The following is a 19409-nucleotide window of genomic DNA, read 5'->3' on the forward strand; positions in this document are numbered from 1 at the left end:
AATATATATATATATATATATATATATATTAAAATATAAATTATATGCATAAGAATATTACAAATATATATATATATATATATATATATATATATATATATATATATATATTAAAATATAAATTATATGCATAAGAATATTACAAATATATATATATATATATATATGTATGTATAAAATATAAACAATTAAAAACATTAAATATTAAATATATTAAATTAATATAAATATATATATATATATATATAATAAAAAATTCATAGAAAATATCATAGAAAATATTAAACATTACATTTGGACATTTTCATGCTGAGAAACTGCTGATAAAAGACATAAAATATATATAATTTTTTTTAATAATTTTTCTTTTTTTTTTTATTTGACATGGAATAATTCAGGAAGGCAATAAGATCGGAGAAAAATTCTTTTTTGGTGATGCTATTGGCTGCATCTGGTTCAAATTTTGTGGTGATAGCATGAAGTATAGTTGAATAAAGTGTTATTCATTTTTTTGCAGCTAGATGGCGCCCACGGGGGGTAAACTCCGGTTTAGAGGCACTTCTCAGCACTCGTTAGGAGTTTTTCAAAATGGATAGATGCATTAAAAAGCTAAGCTTTAAGATGATACCTATTTTGTGTTATTCCACGTTGGAAAACGAACATGGATGGGTCCGGGAACATTAGATACACATGCATCCTGGAAAGATGAGAGATGTTTTTAGCCGAGTATGTTAAATCATTCTGTGAGTAATATCTTGTGATCATCGCAATATATTATGTTGATTTGGGGTTCATTTTAATCATAAGAATCTGCTTTAAATAATGATGTGTGACATTTTCTACGATCTGTGCATTTTTCATGAAGTTATGAGCATGTGAAATCTACATATTTGTATTCAGTTAGCGGCTGTGCTGTTTTTGTTGTAAGCGCATATTACTCAGACTCATTAGAGGGTGAAAACAATGCAACAGAAGCATGTTGGAGGCTTGATCTGAACTTGTAAAGTCTCTGGTTTTGTATGCAAAAAGAATTTATTATTTATGGGTTATTATTATGGGTTCAGTTTTTATTGGCTCTTAATGAGATACAAATGGGAGCGCGGGCGCTCCATCCGGTTTTAAAGGGTTAAGGCCCCGATATACTCATTGCAAAGTTATTTTTCATTCTTCGTTTAGGGGTAAAATGAGGTTTGAAATATGTGACCAGTGATATACTATTAGCGAACATCCAACGCCGCCGACACTGCTGAGAGCCGCGTTTACATGAATATGTAAAAATGTGCTGTGCGCTTTCTTCTCAGTAACAAAATAAACACACAAAATTGAAAAAAACAGCTATTTTTTTTTTTTTAAATAAAGCATAAGTAAATCATCTGATCATAGCAACAATATGTTCACACATGCTTTGCTATTCGACACTCCAGTAAAGTTACGTCACGTTTATTTATATCACTTTATAATAGATTGCTTAAAATCAAGCAGCTTTACAGTATTGAACATGAAAAACAGTGTCAGTGTCTCGTTTCATTAGAAGTACAACTTCTTTTTTCTACCATAAAGCAGCTCTCCAGTGTGTTCATGTTTTCACTCACGGATGTCTGACCTCAAAAGACTGAACGGGAGAAATAAACCTGAAAAGATTTCCATGTGAAAGAAGGCGGAGCCTCAACACACACCTATTACGTAATCGCCATGGACCAATGGTAGTACAAAGTTGTTTACCAGCCGTAGCGAACTTTTCTGGAAAGTTCACTTTAAGGCCGGCTTTTTTTCGGCCGATTCGAAATGTTGAATCGGCATCGGAGCTCTTCGGTCCGTCGGGCCATCTGATCATTCTGATTGGCCGTTCAGCTGCTGCTACCTGCTGGTACGGAAATGCATTTCATCTTGCGCAGGCGCAGAATGACGTGCTACTTATCCGTCGGGTGTTGAGCGTCGGTTTGGTGTGTCAGGGCAACTTTGGACACAGACACTGCCGACGTGAGCCAACCCCGCAGTCTGCTTTCTTCGCCACTAGTTCGTCGGCGTTGGCTTGGTGTGTTCCGGCCTTTAGCAAGCTGTTTCTAACTAATGGGACATCATTTCAAAAACAAAATCAGATTTGATTTTTTTTTTTTAATGATGTCACATCCGTTCGTTCTGCAATTTCGCCTGAAGTGTATCGGGGCCTTTACAGGAGAGAGCAGAGCGAAACACTCGCAGGATCTCGTGACAAGATGAAACTGTTGCTTTAAGTTGTTTTTAACACATTATTGGTCAGTTTATTTCTGTTGAAAATGATGTCATTGACTTAGAGGAAGTTAATGCCTACGGGAGCTTAAAGTGTCAATGTTCAGAGTGTGAAATAATCAGCCAAAAATAGAGATAGACGGTCACATCATGCATTAACATTTAGAGATGCGTGGTTGTTTTAGCTGATGGTTGTTTCACTTCTCTTTATTACAGAGCAGCCTCACATCAGCACATCTGTCATTTTATTACTGATGCAGTTTTGCAGAGTTTGTCTTTTCGTATTTGTGGACTGAAACTGTTAAAGATGTTTCACCCTGTTTTCTTCTGTTTGTGTTTGTGGCGTCTGGTTGGTGAGTTTAAATGTGTTTTTATGATTTCAGTTCTTTCTGCTTCAGATTCACTGTTTGTTTTTCTAAATGTTGGTTCTATAAAAACACTGAAGCTCAAACAGCAGCAGCATTAGTTTCAGTGTGACGTGATTCTCATCTTAAGGAAAAGAGTTTTCTGTGTTTGACATTGTGTGGAGCTCAAATCTGTAATCATTTTTATTTATGCATGTTTTAATTTTTTTCTCTTGTACTTGGGGAACTATATATTTATGTACTGTATGTGAGTATTTGTATATTGTTATTATCAATGTCTTTGTTCGTTTTACCTGCCTGGGGATTACAGATATAAACGAGCAATGCTGCTTTAATCCTGTCACAAACAGAAGAGGAGACAGCAGACTCACAGATACAGCTTCTTTATTGTAGCTTGTAAACACAAGGAATGAATCAGGTGTGCAAACTGTAGCAGAGAAAGTCACTGAGTCACCACTTAGCTGGTTATTGAAAGTCTCTTTGTAAAGGGAATGAAAATTGTCAATACAAGGAAGCTGAGGATGATCAAGATCAGTAAGTATCCACAAGGCAGGCGAGCGTTCAGGTAAGTCCATACACACAGTAGTGAGTGACGAGACCAGACAAAGCATGTGTGAAGACTGGTGAGTATTTAACAGAGTTTGGGTGAGTTGGAACGAGTATGTGGAGCTGAAGGGTCTGCCACTGATGTTGGGCTGAGTCTGTGACTGTACCCCCTCCCCCCATCTCTTCCAGTCAATGAGATAGATCGAGACAACCGCCCCATCATGGGGAGTACAAAATGTCTGAGTGACGAGTGCCCCTCGTCTGATTCCACTGGAGGAGGTACATCAGCTGTGCCAGACTGTGGGAGAAGAGACGAGAGTCACTGTGAGGTTTGAGAGGAGAGACATGGAAGGTGGGTGCAATTTTGTAAATGGAAGGCAAGTTCATCTGGTAAGTGACTTTGTTTATTTGTCTCTGAATGGTGAATGGAGATGTAGTGGTGACAGGGAAGTTGGAGGCGGATGTCGCTGGTGGAAGGCGAGACCTTCTGCCCAGGGTCGTAAACAGGAGTAGCAGATCTTCCGGCATCGGCCTGGCTCTTGTGCCTCAATACTGCAACCAATCGTTCTGAAACCAGTCGTTCACAGCTGGAACTTCCAATGGCTCAACTGACTAGGGAAGTAGGGGCGGTTGGAAACGTTGTATGCATTGGCAAGGTGTTAATCCTGTAGAGTAGAAATCTGAGCATACTCAGCCCAGGGAAGATAGCAGTTCCATATTTCGTGTGACCAATCTCTTGGATTTTTGATTCTGTTTGCCCATTGGACTGTGGGTGATAGCCTGATGATAGGCTCACGGAAACTTCCAGCAGTTGAAAGACCTCCATACTCGGCATATAAACTGGGGTCCTCGGCCTGAGACAATGTCCTTTGGTAGGCCATAATTGCAAAACTGTGAAAGTTGAATCAAGTGAGGAAGAGGACCCAAAAAGCTTGATGGGTATTGAGTTGGGGAGCTTCTTGAAGAAACCTCAAAAGCTACTCGAGATTGCGATGGTCTGTTATTACCTCGAAAAGATGTCTTGCTCCCTCCAGCCAGTGTCTCCATTCTTTCAAAGCCAGCTTAATAGCCAGGAGTTCATGATTTCCAATATCGTAGTTCCACTCCGTCTGGGACAGATTCTTGGAAAAGAATGGAGTACTGGGGGCTACCCTGCTGCTGTAACAGTACCTCTCCTACTCCGTTGGAGGAAGCGTCTACTATGGGAAGTCAGGGTTCAGACGGGCAAGGATAGGAGCAGTACAGAACGCTTCTTTCAGCTGGTGGAAATCTTCTGTGGCAGATGGATCCCAGGACAGAGACATGGGCTTGTGACAGGGCAGGGAGGTTAATGGTGAAGGTATTCTATTGAAGTTGGCAATGAATCTTCCATAGAAGCTGGCAAATCCTAGGAAGCATTGGAGCTCCTTAATCGATGAAGGCTGAGGCCAATCCTTGACTGCTTGGACATTCTTCTGGTCCATCTGGATGCCAAACTCATCAGTGATGTAGCCAAGAAGGTGAATAGAGGGAAGCTGGAACTCACACTTCTCCAACTACAGATACAGCTGATGTTCTCTGAGCTTCAGCAGGGCCTCAAGCCTCTGTCCATCTTTGTGATGAAGAAAAAGCTGGAAGCTGCAGGGGAGGTAGATGGATGAATTAATGCTCGATTGAGAGCCTCCTCGATGTACTCCTCCATGGCCTTCTGCGCTGGAAGAGATAATAGATAGATTTTACCCTTGGGCAAGGTGACTCCAGGCAGCAGCTCGATGGTACAGTCCCATGGCTGGTGAGGTGGTAATCTGGTAGCCAGTTGTTTGCTGAACACATCCTGGAACACCCAGAACTCACAAGGAATCTCCACTTTGGCTGTTAGAGTGGGCTTTTGATGGTGGTAGCATTTAGAGAAATTTGAGGATAATTCTTAACTGGTTTGTGGGGGAGTTCAAGACAGTTCTGGAAACAGTATTCGCTCCATGACAGGATATCACCATTCGACCAGGAGATGTGTGGTGAGTGAGTTTGCATCCACAGGCATCCCAGGATGATATCTGCAGTGGAGCCCTCCAGCACTAGAAAAGAGATTTCCTCTTTACGAAGACAGCCAACGTGGAGTGTGAGTGTAGGGGTGCAGTACGTCAACACTCCTCATCCCAGCGGTTTCCCCAGAACGGAGTGCCTCTTCAAGATAAGTAAGTATCCACAAGGCAGGCAAGCAGTCAGGTAAGTTCATATACACGGTAGTGAGTGACAAGACCAGACAGAGCATGTGTGAAGTCTGGTGAGTATTTAACAGTTCTTAATAAAGAGCGTGAACAGGTTGAATCTGTGACAAATCCGTTGTTTTCATTTTGTATTTTATACTGATGTTCATTAACATGCATTGTCCCTATTTAATAAACAAATCAATCAAAAATCAAATCAGCTTCAGTTCCTCCATCAGGAAATGAGAGTTTTATTCAAAATCACCAGAAAGATGCAATCATTAATCTGTTTTGTTGTTTGGAAATTATTGATTTCAAATGTAAATTTTAAACTATTTACTTTATTAACCATCATACATTTATTAAAAAAATATATTTATTTAAACATAAAAATCTTGTTCTGTTCTTCAGGTGTGTTTGGTGTTACAGATGCAGTGAAGACAGAGTCAGTGTCAGTGATGGAGGGAGATTCAGTCACTCTAGAATCTGGTCTTACTGAAATAAAGAGAAATGATGTGATAGCATGGACATTTGAACGTCCAGGGACTCTTATAGCTCAAATCGATAAAGAGGATAAAATCTTCTCCACATATGATGATGGTCCTGATGAGAGATTCAGAGACAGACTGAAGCTGGATCATCAGACTGGATCTCTGACCATCACAAACACCAGAATCACAGACTCTGGAGAATATCAAATAAATATCAGAGGCATGAAAACGACCACATACAGATTCAGTGTTACTGTCTACGGTGAGTCACAATAACAGAGTCATTCTGCTGCCAACTTCATACTAATAATTTTCTTTAAATATTTTTACACAAATAATTATTTAATAAATATTTATAAAATAATCAATCCACTCATTTAATATCAGATACACAATTATTGATTTACTTTCTTTCACCTTTTAAAAAAAAAAAAATTCATTTTGTATGACATTTTCCTGACAGTGTAATCTTGTTAAATTTGCATCTCATAAATCTTGCGAAGTTAATTAATATGAAGACTAACAGTTTCAGCATCAAACACTCACTTACTCTCAATAAAAACATTCAAACACTGACTGATAAAACAGCCTCTTAATTACTTACTGTTCATTTATTCGCTCATGTTTTCCAGCTCGTCTGACTGTTCCTGTCATCAGCACAGACTGGCCTTCATTATCATCATCATCATCATCATCATCGCATCCCATCAGCAACCAGACTCAACATCTGGACATCACTCACCTCTGTCACACATGTTCAGGTACGGCAGTGCTGATATTAGTTGATGTCAGCGCTGATATTAGAGTTTATTGACTGATCTGATCTCAGTTTGATGTTTTTATTCCTCAGACTCTGTCCACTGTTGTGGTCCTACTGAAGCTGTGATCCGATTGGTCCTCTCTGCTCTGGTGGGCGTGGCTACTGTCATTCTTCTGGTTTATGGCATCAGATCCAGAAGAGCTGAACGAGATCAAGCACAGATTCACACATCAGGTACATGATTGATGTCATCTTTCACAAACTGATTTTGCATATATTAATATTTGTGAGATTTATTAATTAATGGCTTTATATGTTCATCTTTTTCAGAAAGTATTGAAATCTAAACGGAACGTTGAACTTTAAAGATTCTTCAAGTGTGATTTTTGTTCTTTTAATGTTTTTGTCATAATAAATGCTGATGATTATTTGAGCTTCTTCTCTTTCAGTATCAGATTATTAAAAACTTATTAAGACTTTGTATATATTTCTATCTTATACAAAAATGAATAAAGAGACACAGATCTCACTTTACTACTGCTGTATATTTGTCATATGTATTTGCTTGCCTTTATCAATAAAGTTTTCTCACTATGAATGTCCTTCCATGGGAGGGGTGGGGGCAGAAATGGGAACACGGGGGCACCGCGATGCGACCGCAAAGGGCACTTTCACTTTCACGATCAAAGGGGCAGGGGCTCAAGCAAATTTATTGAAGTTTGCAGTCACCATCGTGGTGAACAGTGTCTGCTTTAGTTGAGCTCTTGACTCTTTTACATTAGCTTTCTCTGGCTGCTGTAATTGAGTGTTTATAAAACACATTTGTTATGGCAGGAAAAAGCCTACATGAAGATGATCAGATTTTTGGCTGTTGTTATGATGCTGTAATCATCTTGGACTTGTTTAATTCACCGATCTCTTTCTGTGTCTAGTCTTTGTTTTAATGGGTATTTTATGTTTAATGATTATACTATGTCTGTGATTAAACAGCGTAAGAACCAGCTGATATCTGTGTGTGTCTAAATAATGCTGCAGCTGTTTTTTGTGCATGGTGTTTAAAAATAAACTCTTTTTAGCTGATTGTTGTTGGAACTCTTGCTGTAGTTTCACAGTGGTGATAATGTGAAATATTAGTCTGTTAATAATGTAACAATGGATAAAACACGGTATGAATTCAGTGAATCAAAAGACTATGTGATGGTTATGCCTTCACCAATACATAACTATCAGCACATAACTTTCTGCCTTAACAAATGTGACTTGCAAAAAAAGTTTAAGCAAGTAGAGAAAAAACAAAAACTGATGTATAGAAAGTCATGGGTCAAGAGCTCAACTAAAGCAAACACTCTTCTCCTCAAACCAAACATTTTCAATAAAACATCAACATCTAAACTTCTGTTAATGCTCAATAAGGTCTTCTGTAGAAATAAAGTTAAACTGGTCAGTAATAAGTGTAATAATGTGTAATGGCTGGAAGACAGCTGTAGTTCTGCTCGTAGTTGTAGTTTCTGCTCATATTTTTTCCGTTCTTGTTCCTCTTTTCAGTGATTCTGCTTGTTAACAGCAGGTGTTCATCATTAATGCTCAATCATCACTTAAACATTAACTTAATTATCTCACTGCAACACAGTGTCAATGATACTTTTACTCTGTAGTGTGGACATTAGAGGATGATCCTGTGGGGTTGAAAGAGTTAAAGGTGTAAGATAAAAAGACACACCCACAAAATGTATTTTAACAGTAACAAACTGTAAGTTAAAAAACAGTTATATACTGGCAACACTGTTGCCAGTAGTTTACTGTAAAATTGAGTTTTGTGGGTCACCATTGTGCTGAAGAGTAGAGCCTGTGCTTAGGGTCAGGAGAAGATCAAGAGACATTGGTGATACGCTGCATGTTGTTTTATTTAACAGATGGTGACTGTGTAGTTGCTAATGCTGTGAAAATATCTTTATTTAAAATGTTTTTAGTGAACTCTAAAGAAATAAGTCCATAATAATTATATGTTCATATTAGCATATAATAAATATTAGTTTGTAAATTTAAATGGCAGTCAGAGAATTTGGGCAGTTGGTCTCTGCTAATGAAATGAGGTAACACAAGTTTTAATTTAGTGCATGGTATCTTTACAGTACTGTAGATTACAGTAAATAACTGTACAATCAACAGTAGATTACTGGCAACAGTGTTGCCATTATTTTACTGTAAAAAAGCCTGGCAAGGTCTAACAGTGAAATATTCTAAACAGTGACTTTAACTTCTACCAAAGTCATTTTCTGGTAAGATATCTATACTTTTACTCAAGTATGGCTTTCGAGTACTTTATCCACCACTGCTTTTAGAGTTCCATCCCTCTGCCTAATGTGAGCCTAAGTATTAGGACGGTTTAACTTAAATTAAATGTAAATGTGTAAAAGCTAATATTTAGTTATAAATCCCTTACAAGCGATCGCAGTAGCGAGTCTGTGACCCATAGACATCACCAGACTCTTGGTTTCACACTTTGAAATGCTTTTCTAGCCCTTTAATACAGTCAATACAGTCATCTACCTCATATTAATCTTTAAATCATATTTATAGATGTCTTGACACCACAGCTAACAGAGCAATTTTGTCTTTACTGTCTCAATACTTTATGCTGTATATAAAATGTTTCCAGTGGTATAAAAAGAATGAGCTTGATAATTATGTGAAAATTTCAACTAATGTTTTAATAATGTAAAGCTGTTTATTTTCCTCCAGGAGGCGCTCAACGTCAAACATATAATAAAACATGGAGAGACTCTTGAACCTCAGAGTGAGAAAACTTTATTGATAACAGCAGGCAAATACATATGACAAATATACAGCAGTATTAGTAAAGTGAGATCTGTGTGTCTCATCTGAGGAAAATATAAACAATAAAGCAATAAAGCCTTTAAAACTGGATTTTCAAAATTTGACACTGAATAAAGCAAAGATAGAGAGCTGTTATATTTCAGTGTGTTTATGTTCAGCCAGTAGAGGAGCTTCATTATTTAATTATTATTAGAGACGTCTGATCTGAACACCATTAACCAGCTCTGACTGAACAATAATCACAATGAAAGACACACAAGATCCTTTAAGTGTTTAAAGCCCCCAATCAAATATAAAAAATTAGACTGTAAAAAAAAAAAAGGTTAAAAAACAAGTTAAAAAGGGAAAGTATGTTATACTAACTAATCTAGTGTGAGCAAAGCGATCTTTTGTAATGTTCAGTATATTTGTCATGATAAACTGTCACATTTGATACTTTGAGCATTAAAGTGAGAATTTGTTGCTTTTTGTTTTCAAATGATTTTCTAGGGTGGAAATGAGCCGCCGATAAATAAACACCGATACCAACAGATGAATATAAAACCATTAAAATAAAAGAAGATTAATAAATGATTGAAATAGTTATGAGAAATTACATCATTTAGTTTCCTGATGTGTGAATCTGTTCTTGATCTTGTTCAGCTCTTCTGGATCTGATGTCATAAACCAGAAGAATGACAGTAGCCACGCCCACCAGAGCAGAGAGGACCAATCGGATCACAGCTTCAGTAGGACCACAACAGTGGACAGAGTCTGAGGAGTAAAAACATCAAACTGAGATCAGATCAGTCAATAAACACTAATATCAGCGCTGACATCAACTAATATTTCTGAATAAACAGAAATATGAACTTATTTTTGATTCAGTGTGTTAAGTGAGTGTTTATACGGTCTCTCATCTCAAACTATTACATTTGATGGATAGGACAAATGATCTTTACTCACCATAGACAGAAACACTGAATGCTTTTACGAGAAAGAATTCTCTTGAAGACATCTGTTGCTCATAAACTCCAGCATGTTCAGTTGTGATGTTTGTGATGGTCAGAGATCCAGTTTGATTGTCCAGCTTCAGTCTGTCTCTGAATCTCCCATCAAGAACATCATCATATACAGTGAAGCTGTTGACCTGATTATTGATTACAGCTATTAAAATGTTTTCAAACCACCACAGAATCAGATCACTGTCATGTATTTCAGTAAGATCAGAGTTTAGAGTGATTGAATCTCCCTCCATCACTGACACTGACTTAAGTTCACCTGTATCATCAAACACAAAAGGAGTACAAACTGAAACAGGGTTTGTCACAGATTAATGCTGTTAAATAACTTTTACAATGGTTTAACACTCTAAACAAAAATGGTGCTAAATGGCTCTAAAAGTGGTTAATTGGCTTGTAATCATGGGGGAAGCACTTTAAATACAGCACCTTTGTCAAATGGTGAACCATATGTCTCATGTGGGACTCTGGAATATTTCCTTATAGGGGGCCTTAGGGGCAAAAAGGTTGAGAACCACGCTATCTTCAGGAAATACAATGTAAAAAAAAAATCCTAATTTTACAGAAAATAACTGATTTTCTTCTTTTATTTTAAATTGTAGTCAGAACTTATCAAAAATTATCTCTAAATTAACAACTGCTATTTCAAGTATTGTGACATTGATGACAAATTACAGTAATTCACTGTTTTATACAGAAAAATTGCTGTATTTTTATACAGTATTTTTCTGTTTTCTTAAATTATATGCAAATATATGTAAAATTACAAAAATAATCAATAATTACAAAAACAAAACAGATTATAAAATGGTCGAATGACGGACAGCAATGGCTGCCAAACAAAACCCATAAAATTCAAGTAAAATCTGCTTATTAAAATAAGCTGAAAACACTGTCACATGACTGACAGAAACAGAACATTAAACACTAATGCCAAGTTTACACTACAGGATTTTAAGCCCGATTTGCCAGTTAACGAGCTCGCCGACAGGTCGGGCTGTGATCGGGGAAAAATCAGTGAGTGATCGGCACTCGCCAATCTTTATGTGTGAACTACTCAACAACGCATCAAAGAGGCTCGCTGACACCTCGCTGACGCCAGACAAATATCTAGCATGCTAAATATCTGGAGCTGTCGGCCGACTCGATATCCTGTGGTGTCGCAATGCAACAGCCAATGAAATACACACTGATGTCTATGGAAGCAGCAATAACAATCCATTCAAATATAATTTGCTGACGTTTATTCATATCAGATACACATTGTGTAAGTAACTTTAAAGCTCACTCACTCTATTGTTCTCCCAGTTCACCCGCCACATGTATTTCGGCACAAATGGATGAATTCACATTATATATTAAGATCAAGGTCATTATATAGGTATTTAAATGACAAAACACTCACTTGCACATATTTGAGAATCGGAATATCAGATAGTTGATGACATGGTGAGAAAAGCAATACATCTGTCATATAGTGTGTCAGCCAGAATATTTTAAACTTATATGTGAAAGGGTTATTTTAATTTTAATTAAATGTAATTCAAAATTTAATCTAATTTCCTCCCAACATCCATTTTCAAATAAAGTCGTTGGGTGACAGAGTTGTTGTCAGCTCGTGTAGTGTGTAACCCCTTGTTGCGGATCATTTACGTAGTGTCACGTAGTGTGAACACTACAACGACTTAAGGACTCCACAGCAAGTCATGTAGTCTGAACAGCACAGAAATCTGCCGATGTTTAAAGTCCTGTAGTGTAAACTTGGCTTAACAGATCCCTCTAGATCTCAGCATCTTCACTTATTACAAACCAGCCTGACTTTATTTCTTTCATACAAACTTCTTATTAAGAATTTAACTGAGGTTTAGATGTTGATGTTTTATTGAAAATCATAAAGTTTAATGCATATAAATGCATTTATTACTCTCTCAAACTCAGAATGGGTTAAAAAGTTTTTAACTTTAAGTACTCTTAGCTGGAAAAAGCTTGATTTGACTACTGCATTAACCTGCTTATCAAATGACAGGGCAGAGTCAAAGACGACACCCACATTTTTAACAGATGGATTTACATGAGCAGCTAAGCCCAACGCTTGATTTAAGATGCCAGAGACAGCTAATGGTCCAAAATTGCCTCAGTCTTACTCTCGTTGAGATTTTAAAAAATATTAGTGTCTGACAAACAAGTAGTTCAAGCACATAGACCAGAACTGTCATTATGCTTAATGGGCACATATATCTATGCACATCACTAACAATGCCTGGACGCACACGACTAATCTAAAATTACATGAAACAACAATCACATTAATCCAAAAATGAGTTAAGTTACCCAGATAGCATGCAATTATCGAAATAATGTTAAATCAATGTTAATGTGTCAACGTTAACCGCATTGAATCAATATCACTTTTGCACCTCCAATTAATGTTGAAAAAATCAATGGCAATGGCATTGAATCAATGTTACAGTGTGATGTTGGTTCAACTTCATGTTTGAACTCTCAGAAAATGAAACACAACTACAACTGACTTAAAGCCACACAGCCTGAAATCAACTGAAGATAAAAGAAGACAATATATCTCTCAAAATCTCAGCAGAAGTTCTTTTTGAGAATTAACAGAGGTTTAGATGTTGATGTTTTATTGAAAATGTTTAGTCACCATTTTGGTGATCAGTGTTTCCTTTAGTTGGGCAGTTCGACTCTTGGCTTTTTGCGTGAGTTTGTGGTCTTTGTAACAGTGTTTACCAAAACGCATCATTTGTTGCAAAGAAAACCAGAAACAACATGATTGAGTGATAGAATTTTCAGCCTCATAAAGCAGAGTAATTTATTATTTTTTTTCAGGCTGTGTGGCTTTAAGTCAGTTATAGTGTGGTTTATTTTCTGAGAGTGCAAGCATGATATTGAACACATTGTAACTGATTCAAAGCCATTGCCATTGATTTTTTGTTGAGATTTCAACATTTATTCAACATTAATTGCGGGTGCAAAAGTGATATTGATTCAATGTGGTTACTGGACACATTAACATTGATTTAACATTATTTCGGTCATTGCTTGCTATCTAGTTTCCCCACATACACCCATATTCTAAATTTATAATTCCCTTTTGTCTAAACGACTTTAAAATTGACAAACATACCTTTCCAGAGGAGTGAGGAAGATACACAACACAAACAAACAGGTCACATCAGTGCAATGCCACGAGGAAACTGAAATCTCACCTGTGTCTATATAATTACGTGATTACCTGACGTACCAACCCACTACACCACTAACCAAACTTAAATCAAAGAAAGCGCTGGAGCGACATTCTCGCTGCAACAGAAACGAACATTTTCTCATGCTGAGAGATAAGCTGTATTTGTGTGAGGAAATATCAGTTATTTTGTTTTGAAAAAAAAAAAAGTTTGAGAAAGGTTCTTACTCTGTTTTTATTTGAGGTCAGGGACTATTTTTTCCAGTGGAAGGAAGGCATTTACTGGTTTAACTTCATGAAAGTAGCATTGATGCATATTTTTGGCTTTAATATTTGCATTTGTGGTAACCGTTTTATAAAAGCAATAAGGTTACTCGAGGCTAATGCATTCTAAGTGCATCATATGAAACGCATCAGTGATGCATTGTGGCATGATGCATGTCACCACTGTTGAGATTTATATGCTGATTATTGATGTTTGAGTGAAGCAGTAGCTCAAAATGTTTTGTGTGTTATTAATATCATAAAGATTTTTTTATTGAAATACTGCTGAATCCCATGCTGCAGGTATATTACTATAATCAATAATGTGAAACTAATAACATATATGACAGTCTAGACAACATCAGCTGATCAGAACACTACATGATGATTATATCTTCATCATCAAGTAGCTGACATAATTTGGTCACATTTGTTCTTGCTGCTCTTGCCATAACAAACAGTTACACCATCCAGAGAAAAACTAGCATTAAAAAGTCAAGAGTCAAATTGCCCAACTAAAGTTAACACTGATCACAATGATGGTGACACCAAACCAAACTATTATTTTCAATTAATCAGCAACATCTAAATCTTTGTTAATCTCAATATGAACTTTTGTACACATGACAGAAATAAAGTCGATCTGGTTTGTAATAAGTGAAGCTGAAGTTGTTTAATGACGCTGGAGCCTGACGTCAAACAAATGTTTAAACATCAACCCAGTTTTCATTTTCAACCAGAATTTGATATCTGAGCGATGTTGGAGTCCACATCCAATAAAATGTCTAGCTGGGGTGAACTCACATTGTGGCCATAGTATGAGCACTTCAGTATGAGCGCTTCAGCCAGTCATTGACTGTTTCTTTTTTTAACTATCTTAACTGTTATTTCATTTAAGGTAAACTTTTTGGCACCCTGTGCTGTCATGCATTTACTGTTTATTATTATTTTAATTTTTTTACAGTGTATTTTAATGTCGTTTTCAATCCTTTGCCCAACTAAACTAAGACTAAGATAGAGTTAGAGAACCTTTAAAGAACTATACAGGGGCTTAACGGGTTCTTCATATGGCAGTGGTGCTATAGCACCTTAACATTTTTTTGTTAATTAAATACTTTAAAATTTAAATTTTAAAATAAACAATATCATAACATCAAAAACAAAATGGTGTATGAATTAATTTCAATTTTGTCATTAAAAAAACAGATGAAAACATTTTTTTAACTCACCAAAGACAGTGAGAATGCATTCAATCCTCACACTGTTGATCTTCAGTTCATAATCTCCAGCATGTTCAGTTCTGGTGTTTGTGATGGTCAGAGATCCAGTTTGATTGTCCAGCTTCAGTGTGTCTCTGAATCTCCCATCAAGAACATCATCATATACAGTGAAGCTGTCGGCCCGTTTATTGATTTCAGCAATTAAAGTGTTTTTAAACCTCCACTGAATCTCATCATCATCCTTCATTTCAGTAAGATCAGAGTTCATAGTGACTGAATCTCCCTCCTTCACTGACACTTTAACTGTATCATCAAACACACACATGGAGAACAAACAGAAACAGGGTTCAACACAGATTGAAACAGTCATTTACAGAAGTAAATGGTTTGAAATTTAATTTTGAAATGAATATCATCATTAAACAACAGAAGCAAAATGGAATTTGGATTAATAATTGAATCTTTGTGCTGATTAAAATATAAAACAGGTGAAACTGATATTTAACTCACCAATGACCCAGAGAAAGAAATTCTTGATCACAGTACTGTTGATCTTTAGTTGATAAGGTCCAGTATGTTCAGGTCTGGTGTTTGTGATGGTCAGAGATCCAGTTTGATTGTTCAGCTTCAGTCTGTCTCTGAATCTCCCATCAAGAACATCATCATATACAGTGAAGCTGTCAAACTGTTTATTGATTTCAGCTATTAAAGTGTGTTCAGGTCCAAACCACTGATACACATCATCATCCAGAATTTCAAAAAAATACATTTTGAGTGTGACTGAATCTCCTTTATTCACAGTCACTTCATCAATAAAAAACCCACCTGAAGAACAGAGTTTTTCACAGATTAAAGCTTTAAAATCACTTGATTTAATGAAGCTTCACTAAAATACTTTTATTCATTTAAATGTGTTAATAAGTTAATAATATTCTGCAGCAGTACAAAAACAAAAGATGATGAATGAAAAGAGAAATAGATTTATATGTGGAACAGTAACTATATAAAAAGACACTTTAATGTTTAATGTCACACTCAAACCAATGCTGTTGATTATCTGAGCTTCATATATTATTTTATTTATTGAATCTATCCTTAACAACTGAATATAGACCTAAATTTAAACTTGATCTGGCAGTAAAATCACAGTTTAATTATTTCTATATGAGACTAACAGTGAATGTTAATCTTCTCTAACTAATTCAACCAGTAATTTATTACATGGTACCAGAACAGAAACAATAAAAACACATTTCAAACTCACCAACCAGACGCCACAAACACAAACAGAACAAAACAGGGTGAAACATCTTCAACGGTTTCAGTCCACAAATATGAAAAGACAAACTCTTCAAACTGGTTCAGTAATAAAATGACAGACGAGCTGAGATGAGAGCGAGTTTTAGTAAAGTGATGTGAAACTACCATCAGCTTAAATAACTGCTCCTCTTTGACAGTGTGGTTGTGTGTGTGACCATCAGTGTTTGTTTGTTTGCTTGTTTTCTGCTGATAATTTCACACTCTGAAGTGTCACTTCAAGCTCCAGGCTGCAATTTCCCATAGATGATGTTCGATGGTGTTATTTTCAAAAGTGTCCCGTGAAGTTGAGAAGTTAAAATGTTCCTTTGTTGAGTCTTAAACTATCATTTAAATCTTGTCATGAGATCCTGTGAGACTCAAACCAGTGTTATTTCAGTATCATAATAATATTTTGAATATACATTTCTAATATTTTGAACCTGTTATTATTTTTATTTTAAATTTAGTTAAAGTTTTAGTAATTTTTTTTTGTTGTTGTTATTGTTAGTAGTTTTTGATTTTTATAGGCCCTTTATAGTTTTCATTCATTTTTATTTCAAAACATCAAGATAAATAAACATGTTCCCTTGTCAACTAGCTGAAATAAAGAGTTTTTCATGTTTCATTTTGTTTAAGTTAACATAACTAAAAAGTTTTTTTTACAGTCTCTTGTTCTCAGTTCAAACTGACTCCATACAGCACTGATGGAGCTTCAGATTTCACTCTTTGAGGAAGAGGAATATAGAAAGACATTAAAAATCTGATGATGATGGCACTGCCCCCTAATGCCCCGCCTTGGCGACAGGCCTGATGTCATTCAGAGTCTAAATCTCTGACCATATGCTTGATGTGTAACTTTAGTATTGGTGATTGGAGTGATTTTACAGCTTGAGATCCAGCAACAACATGTGATGTTACGTTCTGTGCCGAGGCTTTGGAGCGTGCCAAGAAATCCCGGAAGTTTTCAGTGAAGTTAGGAATCGAGGCTTGTATCGCTTTAGACCAGTGACGTCATTGATGACGTCTGAAGCCTCGCTTCCGCCTGACTGGTTCAGGAAGCGGTTCGAATCTTGGCGTGACATTTTGACAGATATATAAACCCATGGGATCCTATGGGATTAAATTCCCACCAATCTGTGTTCCTCCGACTTTATTTTGTAGTAAGTAACGAAAATACTTTGGGAAAATGTATCAGAGTAAAAGTATACATTTTATTTAGGAAATGTAGCGGAGTAAAAGTAAAAGTTGACAGAAATATAAAAACTCAAGTAAAGCACAGATTCTCCCAAAAAATATTCAAGTACTGTAACGAAGTATTATTATTTCGATACATCACACCACTGTCCAAAAGTGCTGTACTTATTAGTTGGTAAAACATTTAGTGTTGAAACAGCCAATAATAAAATGTGACATTCTGTACTTCTGCCTCATTAATCTTTTAATCATATTTGTAGATGTCTTGACACCACAGCTAACAGAGCAATTTTGTCTTTACTGTCTCAATACTTGTGGAGGCCACTATATATATATATATAAATTATAATTAAATTATTATTTTTGTACGTCTTGAAGATTTTCTTGCATAAACTACATATACATCTAAAACATACCCTTACGCAAAGAAAATATATTTTCCTATGAATGAATCAATATATTAAATGATTTAACAGTATATTTGAAAATATACAGAATAACATATTGTGTTAATATATTACAATATATTGAATAATACATAAGGAAATGCCGCTTTTCATATATTGAAAAGCTCCCCCTATATTGAGAAAAACATATGAAATAGCACCTAATTTTAACATTTATTCTCCTTTAACAGTCAGAAGCAAAGCATGCTGGGAACTAAAAATCTGCTGTCACTCATTCTGTGAATGTGTGTGTATATGTGTGTGCATACATTCACATTTATATGGGAATATGTATGTGCAATATATGTACACAATAAAGGATAAAACTTTATGAATATTACATGTAATGCTCTTTTTGTCTTCATTTCTAAATATTTTAAATGTAATATATAGCCATAAATGGTCAATGCATATATTGCAGTATATTGAAAAATATAAGCACTAGTTTCCCATATATGGAAATGTATTATGTAATATATCACATTATATTTTGCAGAAAATTTCCCATATATTTTTGTTCCATAAGGGTAGGCCGATTACTATTTGTTTTATGTAAATGTACTGAATAACATACATTTATGTAATGAGTTTGTTTCCCCATATGAACTCTTTTCACACTTCCAGGATTCCAGTGTTTACACGACTTTCAAAAATAGATTGATTAAGGCAGTCAGAAGAGAGAAATATGTCAAATTTAGAGTCACTTCCAAAAAAAAAAAACAACAACAACATAAAAATACATAAACTTTGATAGATGTTAAAAACTGTGGAAGTGCATCATCACAGTCTGTGAATGTTTCTCCTCTCCAGCAGGACACTGGTGCACTAAAATGTTGAATATTTTTAGTCTCTTTTTTCAACCCTTTCTACATAGTGGACATAGTCATCTGTTTGTGTGTGTGCAAGCCACTGTGGTGAACAGGTTACATATAGACGTGCACTTGTTCTGGGTAATAAACATGTGAACGTAAACATAGCAGATATAACATCAACTATTGCACTATTTCTTTTTTTTCTTTAAGGTGAAAGTGACGTGAAGGCCAAGAATCCTCTACATCAGGGATGGGCAACTTCGATAGTGACGAGGGGCAACATTGTTTCTCCTTCATACCAAGGGGCCAGATTACTAATCCACACTCGCACCTTTAACACCGTCTTATTCAATTTACTTTTTTATTAAGGGAAATTAATGTATAATTAATGCATCTTGTTTTTAAATATTTCATTAACTATAAAACATGTGCAATTATATGCTGATACAAATGGGGAACTTTGTTGTCAGTTGACAAGCAATATTACCCCAACAAGCAAATGTAAACATCTCAATTGCATTATCTGTAAATTTGCAACAAACCAATGTAGTTCTCC

General features: G+C 35.8%; 2 protein-coding genes across 3 annotated transcripts in view; one reads left to right on the plus strand and one right to left on the minus strand.

The window, feature by feature from the left end:
- The first annotated feature begins 2456 nt into the window (after window positions 1-2456).
- LOC127520467 (uncharacterized) lies at window positions 2457-7733 on the plus strand. Its single transcript, XM_051908586.1, has 5 exons — window positions 2457-2582; window positions 5738-6079; window positions 6450-6578; window positions 6668-6811; window positions 6908-7733. Exons 1-5 carry the CDS (start codon window positions 2537-2539, stop codon window positions 6922-6924), a joined length of 678 nt encoding a protein of 225 aa, XP_051764546.1. The 5' UTR covers window positions 2457-2536; the 3' UTR covers window positions 6925-7733.
- A 1635-nt stretch (window positions 7734-9368) lies between these two features.
- Window positions 9369-19409, minus strand: part of LOC127520458 (SLAM family member 5-like) — a 162261-nt gene continuing 152220 nt past the window's right edge. Inside the window, exons 1-5 of one of the 2 annotated variants that reach the window (XM_051908566.1) lie at window positions 16367-16519; window positions 15613-15927; window positions 15112-15405; window positions 10361-10675; window positions 9369-10168 (exon numbers count right to left, since the gene is read on the minus strand). In XM_051908566.1, the coding sequence (XP_051764526.1) occupies window positions 10017-10168; window positions 10361-10675; window positions 15112-15405; window positions 15613-15927; window positions 16367-16412 (1122 nt within the window). In that variant the 5' untranslated portion in view covers window positions 16413-16519 and the 3' untranslated portion in view covers window positions 9369-10016. Of the gene's footprint in view, window positions 10169-10360; window positions 10676-15111; window positions 15406-15612; window positions 15928-16366; window positions 16520-19409 lie in introns of those variants that run through there. The other variant, XM_051908567.1, reaches the window with a different exon arrangement.

The sequence above is a fragment of the Ctenopharyngodon idella genome, chromosome 10 (genome assembly GCF_019924925.1).
Source record: "Ctenopharyngodon idella isolate HZGC_01 chromosome 10, HZGC01, whole genome shotgun sequence".
NCBI classification, from domain to species: domain Eukaryota; kingdom Metazoa; phylum Chordata; class Actinopteri; order Cypriniformes; family Xenocyprididae; genus Ctenopharyngodon; species Ctenopharyngodon idella.

What these genes read in the sequence shown, in the direction of transcription:
- LOC127520467 (XM_051908586.1), top strand. Translation starts at nt 2,537, where the DNA reads ATGTTTCACCCTGTTTTCTTCTGTTTGTGTTTGTGGCGTCTGGTTG. An exon ending in ATTCAGTGTTACTGTCTACG is followed by an intron (nt 6,080 to 6,449) that starts GTGAGTCACAAT and finishes CATGTTTTCCAG; the next exon opens with CTCGTCTGACTGTTCCTGTC. An exon ending in CCTCTGTCACACATGTTCAG is followed by an intron (nt 6,579 to 6,667) that starts GTACGGCAGTGC and finishes TTTATTCCTCAG; the next exon opens with ACTCTGTCCACTGTTGTGGT.